The sequence below is a fragment of the Canis lupus genome, chromosome 24, assembly GCF_048164855.1.
Source record: "Canis lupus baileyi chromosome 24, mCanLup2.hap1, whole genome shotgun sequence".
Lineage (NCBI taxonomy): Eukaryota > Metazoa > Chordata > Mammalia > Carnivora > Canidae > Canis > Canis lupus.
In genome coordinates, this window is record NC_132861.1 from 48,987,483 (window position 1) to 49,001,363 (window position 13,881).

Genomic DNA, 13,881 nt, shown 5'->3' on the forward strand with positions numbered 1-13,881 from the left:
GAATTTCCTCCAACTCATAATTCTAAAGAACATTCCTGCCATAACTTACCTCTGGCATTTTTTTTTGGGGGGGGGGCCGCAGATTTCTCTGCTTGTCGGCAGTGGTGTGACATTCTCTGAAAGCTTAGGGAAAGGAATGTGGACACGCAGCCGGTCGGGGCGCGGGGCTGAGAATGTTCGTTATGATTCGCAGGAGGGGAAGGAGAGAACCCAGAGCTGGGTGCAGTTCGGCCCCGGGTCCCAGCCCGGCAGTGGGGACAGAGTCCACCTGACTCGGGGCTGCGGGGTGCCTCGAGTCACCACGCAGACACTCAGAGGCCGTCGCACTGTCCACGTCCTCCAGGGCTCGGGCTTGAGTGTCTTCTGTCGTCCTGAACACAAGCGGAGCGCGGGGCTGCACTAAGCAATTATAAAATGAGATCCTGGGAAGTGCTGTGGTCACAACGTCTACTATCATGGGACTCGGCTTCGGTCAGCCACTGGGCATCTCTGACCGGCGGCAAATATACTCCTATTACAATTATTATTGTGCCTTTTTCTCCCCCTGGGGTAACTGAAAACGTATAGGGAATTTAGCAAAGGAGTGGAAACAATTTTTATGGTTCCCTAACATAAACTTGAGAACCGGTTTCGAGCGAGTTCTGTTGAAAATGCAATGGCATAGGCACGCTCTACTCGGGGCCGGCGAGGGCTACGATACCATCACACGGTGATGGAGATTCTCTGTCTCATGATGGGAGACAGACACCGTCCGTCGGGAGGCCGTGCAGCCCCTGGTCCCGGGGCCGGAGGGGGTTCCAGCGGGGAGGGGTCCAGACTTGCTGTGCAGGGCTTATGGCCGGGCCGGGAGCTGAACCCGAGCAGACGTGACCAGAAGGGAGGCTAAGAGTGCTGAGATCCAGCGAGCCACAGAAGGTTCAGAGAGGAACCTAACTCCAGGTCAGGTTGGCGGGGGCGGCGGGGTGAAGGGGGCTCAGGCCCGGCTTCCGGGCGAGGGTGGCACCTGAGCTGGCCTCTGAGGGGACAGCAGGGCAACGTGCAGAGACGAGGGCTGGGAAGTCAGGCAGGCAGTGGGGAGTGGCGGACAGTTGTTACCAGCGATGCAGCTGAGGCTGGGGAGGGACACTGATGCCGCCCGTAGGGGTCCCTGGGGGGCGGCTGGGGGTGCAGATCTGCCAAGAGTGCTGGCTGAAAGCAGGGAGCACGGAGAGGACCATGTGAGGACGGAATCCGGGGAGGGGCAGCAGGAGGGAAGCAGCAGGACGGGGTGGGGGGATCCATTCACTCCCGGGAAGACGAGGTCACCGGGGTCACTCAGAGAGGGGGAGGTGGTGGTCCCGGCAGGCCTCTGCACTCGGGCCTCGCGGGCCCCTGCACAGCCGATCGGATGTGTGGGCACCCTCGCCACGCGGGCCTCGGCTTCTCCTGCTCACCCCGCCTTTCAACAGCAGATTTAACAGATACGCAGGACTGCTGGGAGGCAGAGGGATTGTCGGGGCCTCTGCGCATTTACCCTTTCCGGCTCTCGGCTCCCGAGGATTGAAGAGTCACAAGGGGGCTGGTGATCCGCATCCTTCCTAAACCCTGCTCGGCCACCCCTCTGACCCCGGACTCTGAGGAGATTCCTCAGGATCCTGGAAAGGCTCACTCATCTGTAAGCGTGGGGATGTTCACCTCCACTGATTCTGTGGGGAACTGAAACGATGCGTGTAAAACTTGTCCGCACCCTGCTTCTGCTCCGTGAGTGCCCTCCTCCCTCCATGTTCTGTGGGACAGTGACATTTCTGGGAGGGTGACTGGGGGGATGCTGACCAGATGCGTCCTGGGTGCTCCCTCATGTGCCCAGGGGGCTTGGAAAGCTCATACCTCATCCCGGGAGCCCTGGCTGAGGCTCCTGGGGGGTCTGGAGGCCACCAGGTGCTTACGTTGCCTGGCCCAGGGTGCACAGTGGCCTCACGGTGTGTCCTCAGGGCCCTCTGCAGAGGGGCTGGGTGGGCTGGTCCTGGCAGTGGTGACCTGGACACCAGGGCCCACAAACACGTCCCTTGTAGTAACGGTACCCTTCTAGATCTATGAAGTTTAAAGGAAGCACTTGAAAGCAGACCTGTGAACGTACTTGGCCGTCTGGCCTCTTTGGGTCTTGCAAACACACATACGGGTCCTGAGAAGAGAGGCCCGGTGGCTCTGGGGGAGGTGGGCAGCCCATAGCGACTGCAGGATCCGCATTGACAACAGGAGGGCTCAAGTGGGATGCATCTCGACCATCCTTCTTCTGATGCTTTTAAGCCAGTTTGGAAGCCACATCCATCATTTTTTATCCTCAAGCCAAGGATCAAACACACCGCCCCCCTCATGTCCTAGGAGTTCCATGAAAAACACGCTGGGTCTTGGCGCTTTCTGCTCTACTGCTTTCCATCACGCTGTGATGAGGGCTGGTGGCTAATTACTTTATTGGCATGGGCCTCATAAATATTGCATATTTGTTTTGTTGACCCCCAAAGTATCATATACTTATTTATGATATATTTTATATATACCATATATATATATGAAATTTATGTTGACTCCCAATTCTACTTACTACTTCAGCATTAAATTAAAAAGAGGAATGAACTATTTCTTGCCCGTAGGTCTAGGTCAAAGAGGAACAGTATTATAAGTGCCCAAACGATTCCCATACTGTTTTAAAGCCAGTCAAACAAATAAAACATGATTTCTATTTCAGAATTGCCATCAGAGCAAAGCCTGGCTGGGGTTCCTGCCCCTGATGACTCAGGTCATGCACATAAAAAAAAGTTATTAAAATGATAAGGGCGAAGGAAAGCAGCAGATAGCTCTGTGACAAAGAGCCCCGCCCTTCCTGCACCTGTCGGCGCGCTGCAGAATTCTGGTCCGTTGGCCCGAACAATCACAGTCGAATTGTATTTAGCAGTTAGAGTGGATGTCGTTGAAAACCGGTGGAGCCCTGATCCTTCAGATGCATGAAATACACTTTCACTGATTCATGAAAGGCCAGCCTTGTTAAGGGCCGAGTAACAGAAGCCTGTGTGTAAAAGGCAAGCCTAACATTAGCCCTTTGTCTAATTTGATTAATTTTAATTGCAGGTGCTTGCTTGGGTTATTATCTCTCCGGATGATTGCCGACGGGACCTTCAGTCCAGAATGTTAAGCAGGCACGCCAAAGCGGTGCCGACGTGCCCCGCCCCGGGTAGCACCAACCTCCTGTGCTCTCGGGATGCAGGGTGGCCAGAGAACTACCCTCCCTCGAAACTGTCAGCACGAAGAGTTCCACCGGGACGAGGCTGCCAAAGGTGGCAAGCAAGGGCACCCCTGCTCCTTGGAAAAGCACGAGTGTGTGGAGTCTTTACCTAGTGGCAAGATCCCGTACAGGGCGATGAGCTGTCTGACATCCAGGAGCGAAGGCATGGGTTCTATGGACACCTGGCGAAGAGTGGTCCCCAAGTAACTGTACTCTCCTAGCGGAACAGAAACAGAGCATAAGTCAGTGGGAGCCTGGGCTGGTCTGAGCTGCATCATTCTGGCACTTGCAAGACTAACACAGAATGCACAGTCAACACTTCTGAGCAAACAGAATGGTGTTCCCAAGAGTCATGAAGAGCACATCTTCTCTCAGACAAAGGCCTGGAGGAAAACCCATCCCGTCACGATAGCACTGCTCTCCTGGCTACGGTCACAGGGAAGTCTGCTGAGGATGACACTAACCTCCCGGGATTTCTAAAAAAATAACCTGTGAAATATCAAACACGTGAAGTGGCACAAAGTTCTAAGATGAAGGACATGCAAAGTAGACTAAAACATGGTAGGCTTTATTTAATTCGCACTCGAAGCGATTATGTCTAACATTTGCACAGACTTTAAAAATAAATTATTTAAGATCCATGTGGAATTTGTACTGGAGCCGTGTAAATCTGAACCTAAAACGCAATCATTTGAAAGGAAGGCTATGAGTCTAATTTAGGATAAATAGAAACATCTCCTTTTGAGGGTAATATTCATTTACATTTTTATCATTTTCGAAGGATTACCAAAGGAATAATACAGAGATAAATCTTTACAGGTTTAATTAGAAGGCATCAAAGGTCTTAATTGTAACTAGTCATAAATCTGAAGTGTTATTTTCTAAGTAATTTAGATAAGGTCACCAAGAAAATTAGTTTGCCTGTCTCCATTTGTCATGAGGAGGGACCTTTATATGCTCATACGGTTCTCTCTTGATTTGTACCTGAATCTGAAGGAAAAATATTCAATGCAGGAGTCACAGTGTCTGGATCATTTTTTCTCTGACTTTTTCTTTCTATAAGAGGTATGGATCTTGCAGAGCTCTTGATGTTCTGTATGTATGTCAAATGTAATGCACTACGTGTATGCGAAATAAAAGCTTTTAAAGCATTTTTGAATGCTAAGCCAATTAGAATTAAGGACCAGATAATGCTGGCTGTTTTGTTGTGGAGGGCAGGCTCTTACATGAAAAAAAAAAAAAAGTCCTTGGCAAGGGACTTTGGAGAGAATGAGTGATAGTGAAAGCTTCCACTGTGGCTTCCGATCCCCGCGCTTTTTAATGAACAGGTAATAAATAGGAGAGTGGTTAATTTTGCCTTTACTAGAGCTGGAAGAGATCCTGTAGCCACCATTAAATCCAGGGCTTATTGCTGTAAACATGACATTGGAGGTGATCTGAAAGTGACCCCAATTTTCCTGCTTAAATAAATCCATATTAATATCCAGATGCACCATATTTTCTAGAACCTAACAGATTTTATTTAGACACATCATATTAAGTTGAATTAGTGGGTGTTGGTTCTGATGGCACGAAGGACACGACCAGCCCCGGCCACTTGCCAAGGGCTGACTCTCATCCTGGAAGTGCGTGGCTGCGTTTGGCAGTCGCCGGACGTGGAAGCCATAAGGCTCTTCCCATCCACGCAGGCAGAGCTTAGAAACTTCAGGATTCCCTATATGGATACCAGGTCTTCCGCCAGAGAGGGAAGAGGGAAACGGTGGAGGAAAAGGTATTTTAAGTCCAAGGCATGATCAAAGGCCAGAAAGCCTACAACAGTGGATGGAAAAGAAACAGGGGACATGTTGCGGGTCGGACAGTGTTTCCTTACAATTCCTATGTTGAAATCCAGATCCCCGATATCTCAGAATGTGACCTCATTTGGAAATAGGGCCGCTGCAGATATAACCAGTGAAGGTGAGGTCATTAGGGTGGGTTCCAGTGCATGATGACTGGTGTCCTTTACCAAAAGGGGCAACCTGCACACAGGCGTGGGCACGGGGAGGGCGTGTGGAGTGGACGTGAGGACGGGGAGACGCAGCAGAGTGTCACAGGAGCTCGGGGACAGCGGGGCGGCCGGGCAGGAGGGCTGGCAGTCGGAGCAAGAGACCGGGGTTGGAGGGAGGGGGCATGGAGGCCTCAGCGAAGCAACAGCTTCTCCCTCAGGCCCTCAGAAGGAACCAGCCCTGCGGACACCCTGATCTTGGGCTTCTGGCCTGCAGGCTGTGACGGAATGTTTGCGACACCTGTTTCAGCAGCCCTAGCAAACTGGTACAGAAGGAGTGAAATAATGGGAGAGAACGGGGACATCAGAGCAGGGAAAAAAATAACGAGAAATCAAAAAGTAATTGAGAAATAAAGGTGCCAATCGGCCTCTAATACTCCATTCTGCGCCACGTAGAATAAAAAGGGTATGAAGAACCGAGCAATTTTTAACAAGTTGTAGCTTCCTAAATACGTTCCTGGCGGATGAGGGGCTGAGGCTCAAGAGTAGACGTGCTGGTGGACATCCAGCCACCTCCACTCCTCCAACGACAGGGACCGGGATGCGTGCTGCATGCTTAGGATTCAGGAACAAATTAACATCACAAAAAGACATGAAAATAATAATGATTTCCCGTTTCTAGACTGTTGGGTTGGACGCAGGCCACCCAGCTTCCAGGACAAGGTCAGCAGAGAGTCGGCTCCAGGCTGACTTCGTGTTGTGACAGCGCTGCTGAGACGGTGCACCTGCCCGGGCATCACCTACTCCGAAGCTTTGGGGGACGGGGTGGGGGGGTTCATGTGTACACGTGTAAGTCATGCCGTCTACGATGTTGAGTTTTCTCCTCTGTAGGGCAGGCTCTGAACACCCAGGAGAGGGTCTCAACACAGTGACTCCAGGTTCGGGAGAATGCTCCCCCAAAAGCCCAGTGGCTGAACCATGAGTGGGGCCAGCTAATCTAGGGGGATATTAATTTATGATTAATACTATCCTCCCTGTATTTTTGCCCTGAGCTCGCCAAAGGCTGGGCGAGAACGCCGCCACCAGCAAGAGCAGGACAATAGCTAGCTCTGCGCCAGGCCAAGCATATCCCGAAGGCCTCATCCCCTAACTCATTATTCACAGCGATTTAATGAGGCCGGAGCTGCTCTTGTTCCCCTAATTGTGGAAACTGAGGCACAGAAGGATTCCATAAAGGGCGAGGAGGTCCGGGAGGGGACATTCTGTCTTTCATTTTTTTTTTTTTTAAGATTTTATTTATTTATGATAGTCACAGAGAGAGAGAGAGGGGCAGAGACACAGGCAGAGGGAGAAGCAGGCTCCATGCACCGGGAGCCTGACGTGGGATTCGATCCCGGGACTCCAGGATCGCGCCCTGGGCCAAAGGCAGGCGCCAAACCGCTGCGCCACCCAGGGATCCCACATTCTGTCTTTCATATTTTATTTCTCTCGAAGCATTACTTACTCATTCTTGCATGCATGGCAATTTATCTTCTGAAATTATTTTTTTCTCTTTATTTCTAATATTCCTTGAGTTTCGTCAGCTCATTTCTGAGTTTTTCTAATTCCATTTCGTGTATTCTTACATTTCTTCTGTAATTTTCTTATTGTGTTAGCTTGCTTGAAAGAGTGGGCTCCATTTACATGTCTTTTTGTGATGTTAATTTGTTCCTTCTTTCCTTTTGATAGAAACTTTGCATAGGCTTTGATCTTGGATGTTTCCAAGACGTTAATTTTATATGAGACAGCATTTCTATACTTTTAGAAGTAAGTTTGGCTCCGGGTAGCTTTTTAAAAGTCATAGAGCCCCCTCTTCTGTTGTTTCCAGATAAATTAAAAGCACGGTGGTGTGTTTTGAGGTGGCCGGACCCCTCCCGGTCACAGATGCTGTGGCTGCCTTAGCTTCCCGGTGAGTGCTTGCTGGTTGGTTCGGTGTTCCTCTGTTCTGCGTCCCTAGTGGCTTGTACTTTGAGGTTTGAGGGGAGACCTTGTCATTTAGTTTTGGTGTAAATGTTGTCTGCAGGTTTCCGTCTTTGCTGTCTGGATGCATTGTCTATTTTTATGTGGGCATTTGGCACGATCCACTGCTGTCTTTCAAGCTAAGGGATCTTACCAGGGGAAAAAAAAATAAGGAAAACATGGAAAAGCCCCTGTGGCAGAATGACTGATTTTGTTAGACTGGGTCATTTTCTTTTTCTTTCAGATTTTTAATTTAAATTGCAGTTAGTTAACATGCAGTGTGCAATGCCGGTTTCCGGTTCATTGATTCATCACTTACACACAACACCCAGTGCTCATCACAAGTGCCCTCCTTAATGCCCGTCACCCGTTTAGCCCATCTCCCACCATCTCCCCTCCATTGACCCTCAGTTTGTTCTCTAAGAGTCTCTTAGGGTTTGTTTCTCTCTCTCTTTTTTCCCCCCTTCCACTATGTTAGTCTGTTTTGTTTATTAAATTCCACATATGAGTGAAATCCTATGGTATGTGTCTTTCTCTGACTGACTTACTTCTTTTGGCATAATACTCTCTAACTCCATCCATGTCATTGCAAATGGCAAGATTTCATTCTTATTGATGGCTGAATAATATTCCATTGTATATATACCACATCTTTTTTATCCATTCATCTGTCGATGGACATCTGGGCTCTTTCCATAGTTTGGCTATTGTTGATAATGCTGCTATAAACATCAGGGTGCAGGTACCCCTTTGAATCTGTATTTTTGTACCCTTTGGGTAAATACCTAGTAGTGCAATTGCTGGATCATAGGGTAGTTCTATTTTTAACTTTTGGGGAAACTCCATACTGTTTTCCAGAGTGGCTGCACCAGTTGGCATCTCCACCAACAGTACAAGATGGTTCCCCTTTCTCCACATCCCCACTGACATCTGTTGTTTCTCGTGTTGTTAATTTTAGCCATTTTGACAGGTGTGAGGTGGTATCTCATCGCGGTTGTGAGGCTTTTCCCTGATGATGAGAGATGTTGAATATCTTTTCATGTGTCTGTTGGCCATCTGGATGTCCTCTTTGGAAAAATGGCTATCATTAGACTGGGTCATTTTCACTTGAATTCACTGTTAAGTGTCTGATTGTAGTCACTTTGGCCTTTGGTGTCATAAAGATGCTGCCTGGAAACTGACAGATCATTGCAAAGTCCAAGATGGGTAAGAAATCAAACAGAAGATGAGAAATAGGTTCATTATTTTTGGAGACTCCACCTTGTGCCGTGTACTGTATAAACACTAGAAATTCAGCGATGAACAAAAAGACACAATGTCAAAAGAGACGGCAGTTGAGGAGAAGTCAGAGATCTCAATCACAAGGAAAGGGTCAGGGTTCTGTGAAAAATGTCATTTTTTCACATGAACAGAATTAACAGAACAAAATCAATGGAATCCAGGAGAAAACCCTTTAGTAGTTGAACAAGAAACACATAAAAGAAATAGAAATCCAATATATAACCCAGTATATGTTGTGGCAAAATTCTTTTACTATTAGGAAAAATGAATGCTCCTTCAGACCCTCAAGAAGGAAATGTGGCTTTATTTCAAAGGGATTAATCATTTTTTTGATCAGAGGGAAATGTCAACCTTCTCGTTCCTACAGGCTAAAATTAAGTCAATGTACAATATAATACAATAAAAGATAGAGATTCCATGTTTCTACATGGATGCCACAACAATTTAAAAAGAGGGTGGGAAGGCCATATCTTTCTAGAAGAATGGCACCTACTAAACATAGTAAGGATGAAAAAAAATAGAAGACCCACATTTTATAACCCCCCTAGCAGTAATCAAAGCAGGCAAAAATCATCAGTGGATGATAAAAACTTTAAGCCAGTTGGGAACAGATTCTCCAGAGCTTTGAAGAATCCCCCCTCCCCCCAGGTTATTCATTAACTACAAAGGTTAAAGTGAAGCTTGACAGTGGAGAAATCTGGGGAACAGATCTTCGGCCAGTGATGGAACTTAATGTCCCCAGTGATGGGACACACATGCTCCCAGCGTGAAACACTGAGGACATAATATCACCTGTGGAGTCTGCCTCTCAGAAATGTTTAACCCAAATCCAGTCACGAGGAAACCATCAAACCACGTCTGTGGAAGGACAGTCTGTGAAACAGCTCGGACTCTGACACTGTCAATGGTGTGAAGGATGTTGGGTTGGAGGTTGTTCTAGATCAAAGGCAGGAAAGGCAACTAACCAGATAGGAGCACCGCAGCCACGGTCCTTGATTGGACTTTGGATTCAGAAAGACAAACATTTATAAAGGACAGTATTAGGACAATTGGGGGAGTAGATCGCTTCCTAGGTATTAAGTAATAGCATCGTAATAATGTCAAGTTGTCTGAGTGTGGTTATTCTTTTGTGGTTATGTGAGAGAATGTTCTGGTTCATATATGAGGGAAAGGGAACATTATACCTGCCTCAGGGTGCTGGGATTAGGAAGAAATTTTTATCTATTTTTTTAAATTTATTTATTTATTTATTTATTTATGATTACTAAGAATTTTAAGTTTTAAGTGTGCTTTCAGGTCATCTTTTTTTTTTTTTTTTTTTTTTTAAATTAAGAGAAAACATTAGTTGGTGATAGCAAATGTCCCCCCTCCTTCCTTTCAGCTACTTCTGTGGTGGCCCTTTCTGGTAGGAATTCCTCCTCTAAGAACTGTGTGTTGTGCAAATGCCAGGTGCTGTTCCCTGGGGCATTTTGTTTAAATCTGAAAGTGTGAACAATTCCTTTCCTCAGTTTGGCTTATGCCAGCCAGAACGCCTCAAGGAACTTTGCTAGTAGGCTCAAAGAGAGCCAGGAGCGAGCTGGACCTATGCGTTCACAGCACGGAATGAATTAAAATCAATTCGGGCCAACCAAAATCAACCACAAGCCACCACGGGGGCCAGGTTTTGGTTTGGACAGAAACGCAAAGGAATCCTATTTCCAGCTGTCGGGACCTCGCAACCCAAGGGGCGACATATGTGGTACATACATGTGTTATTCTTGGTGTATCTTACCGATGTAATCAGAGAGGTTAACTTTCAGAGCCTGGATCAGCAGCCCTTCTTCCACCAGTTCCTTATACAGAGACTCAATGGTCCTGGTGATAAAGCAGACCAGCTATTCCATGAGCAGACAATAAAATCAGCATTTCTGTTAATCACATACACAGAGAACTTTCACCAGATCTATTTCTAAGCACATTTGTATCTATGCAAATAAGTTGATTTTTGGAAGCGTTTCTCCAATTTGAGGGACACATTAGGCTTTAAAAACAATACTTTTGCTCATCCGTGTGTACATCTGACGTTTCCCATTAATAAGAATTATATCTGTGGGCATCTGAGACCAGCTATCGCTCCTCCAGTGTGCCCTTTCATTAGTCCTTGTGACGGCACAGATATGAATTAGAAATTGCCCAATAATAGTAGCGCAATGGGCCCACAATTATACATTCAGTTAGCATCTGCAAGCCGTAGTAGATCATTAATCCTTTGTGAAATTGATGTTTCCTTTTTAACCCAATAGCATAATAGTTTAGGAGAAATATCTATAAAGAACAAAGGCTTATAGGGGAACTAATTCTACTCCGAAAGACAAATGTCTAACACAGTGAGTGTGATGATTTTTTTTTTTTTTTTTGGAGGATGTTATACTTTTCCTTAGTGTTTACAGATGTCAAAACCACTTCCCTAAGAGGTCCTTGGGCATATAGCCAGCCCACTGGTAATTTATACTAATTGAGGGAAAAAATCAAGACAGTATCCCACTTAATGATTGAAACTCCCAGTGAAATTAACTGGGGCTTGGTTTGTAGGAATTTAGATAGGTCAAGCTCAAATATTGAGTTTAATCCTTTGAGATGTTTTGCCTATTCCCTTTTCATTTCTAGGGGCCTTATGCTTTAGTTCTACCCGAGTCTTTCTTTAGAATGAAGGATTGTAAATATATTAACTATATTTCACTAGTTCTTTGTTGTATGATCCAGGTTAATGTGAGCAAGAATATCAGTTATATTTAAGCCAAATACCATTGGGATAAATATTAATTCAATGACCCCATTCTTCAATTGACCAGAATTTTATTCTTTCAAATATATTTAAAATAGTATTTAAATTAAAATAACATTTAAAACTCTGTGTTGAATTAAGAAGGTTTTAATTGTAATGGGATTTGGGATAATAATATCTGACCAGTATCAAGAAAGTACCAACTGTCCTTTTTTTTAAACTAGAATATTGATTTAATAATAAACATAGAATATATGCATAAAATGCTAACATAAAATTGAAGAAGATTCTCTAAAACAATCAAAACAAAATACATGAAGAAGGTTGGAACACAAGCCTGTATTTGGATCTTTCCAGTGAAATAAACTTCTGTTATGGAATAAAACATTTTCAACTTTAAAACTACCTTAAATATGATAAAAGTACTGGTTTCAGGTTGATATTAACTCGATGAGAAAAATGGAAGTTGTCTTAGAGTGTCTTGGTGGGATTGGCCTTAGTCCAGAGATGTAGGGTCTCCAAAATTGAAATGAAAAGTCTTCTAGGAATGAGACAGCCAGTTATTTCTATACTTTCGGGCACAAGAGTGAATAAAACAGTCCTGGTCTCTCTTTATTTCACTAGAGAACCACTTTTGGCCCATTTACGGTAGTTCAATTATACAGAAGCAAGTATAAGAACATATTCAATGTCTAATGGATATTGTTCATGAGCTACATATGTGTGATCTGTATTGTTAAACTGTATTGTTATTTGGTAAACTCATCTTTATATGCATGAGAATGTGAATGAAAAGCTTTAATTTAGTGGTCAGGTCATATTGGTTGATTTGATTTTAGCTCTGGTTTGTGTCTGGATGAGGCACTTAGCATAATCTTCTTCGCCTGAAAGATGTACTTGGTTTTGGGGCTAATGTAAGAGCAAAGGAGAAAGATGGGTTTTAAAAGCTACTAAAAAACAGCTGTGTCCTGTGGCACTGTGTGCATTCATAGGTTGGACCCCTGTCTAGGGAAGGGAGCTCCCTGGGTCCCCAGGAGGCATTAGTGCTGGCACTTGGAGGGATTGGTGCCCTAGGAATAGGCACCTGACTCTCAGGATGCTGACTAGGCCCCTCTTAGGCATCAGTCAGCTCTAGCATCTTGACTTTGAACCTGTCCCCAGATGATGGAGCCTCAAGTGAGGAAACCTGCCTCTATGGGTACCCTGTGCGAGCCTTTTCTCTACAGAGCCAAAGCCCACACACCCTCTGGCTATCTTTCCAGGGGCTACCTGCCAGGCTCCAGGCATGTGCACTAGCTCTGGTGTGCTCTGGCCTCCTCTCTCCTTCTGGATGCTTCTAAGCTGGCTTCCTTTCTCATGGATCCACTCTCAAGTAGTTTGGGAATGTATCCCTGGTAGGCAGGGGATGACTAGAAAACACTCCCAAACAGGGGAGCAATATGTGACACCCGTTAATAAAACCCATGGGAGAAAAAGTATTACCTTCAGAATGATTTCTGACATTTTCTTAGGGATTGTATTTTGTTTGACATTTATTTATTTATTTATTTATTTATTTATTTATTTATTTATTTGAAGTATAATCAACACACAGTATCCTATTAGTTTTAGATTATTAGTGATTCAGTATTTTTATACATTACAGAATGATCCCCACGATAAGTCTAGTCTCCATCTATCACCATACAAAGTTATTACTATATCGTTGACTATATTCCCTATGCTGTACATTACATCCTATTGACTTAATTATTTTGTAACTGGAAGTTTGTGCCTCTTGATCCCCCTTTTCTACCTGTCCCCCAGCCCTGCCCCAGCTGGTGGCCACTAGCTTATTTCCTGCATCTCTTTTGTTTGTTTTGTTTTGTTTTTTTAGATTCCACTACATTCCTTGAAATTATCAGAAAACCCAGGTTCTATTTATTTCCAGTGTTAAAGCACTGAAGGGTCATTTCAGCATAAAAAATGAGCATTTAAAAATGATTCATGAGTATCAAAGCTCGGACAGCAGAGCTCAAGGAAATGGAAACATCCCTTGACATGGTAAAACTCTGTCCTTCCCTTCAACGAGCATCTGTGAAGTGCCTCAGTGGGCCGGGCCTGGGACAGGGCAGGAAACGGGAACAGTCTCTGCCCTCGTGGAGTGTCAGTGCTCCCTCAAAAGTTGGATCAGGATGCTATTTCTTAAACAATTTCTTAAGAACCCCATGAAATTTGGGATGCCTCTTGGTTGGTTAAGTGTCCGACTCTTGTTTCCAGCTCAGGTCACGATCTCAGGGTCATGGGACCGAGCCCTGCGTCAGGCTCTGCACTGGGTGGGAAGTCTGCTTGAGATTCTCTCTCACCCTCTATCTCTCCCTGTGCTCGTGTTCTCCTTCTCTCAAATAAATAAATAAAATCTTAAAAAAAAAAAGGATCCCCATGAACTTAAAAAATTCACATAATCTCAGAGGTGACCATGGCGTACATCCTTTGCCGTACATCTCTGCAGGCTAGGAGGCTGCATTTTTTTTTTAAGATTTTATTTATTAATTCATGAGATACACAGAGAGAGAGGAAGCGACGTATAGGCAAAGGGATAAGCAGGCTCCCCTC

The 13,881-nt window shown here is 45.3% G+C and overlaps 1 protein-coding gene across 3 annotated transcripts in view; it reads right to left on the minus strand.

Moving 5' to 3' along the window:
* IQCA1 (IQ motif containing with AAA domain 1) overlaps positions 1-13,881 on the minus strand; it is a 146,529-nt gene that overhangs the window by 37,425 nt on the left and 95,223 nt on the right. For all 3 annotated transcript variants that reach the window (XM_072796793.1, XM_072796792.1, XM_072796794.1), the window contains 2 exons: positions 10,294-10,376; positions 3,369-3,476 (listed from right to left, as the gene is read on the minus strand). In XM_072796793.1, the coding sequence (XP_072652894.1) occupies positions 3,369-3,476; positions 10,294-10,376 (191 nt within the window). The remainder of the gene's footprint in view (positions 1-3,368; positions 3,477-10,293; positions 10,377-13,881) is intronic.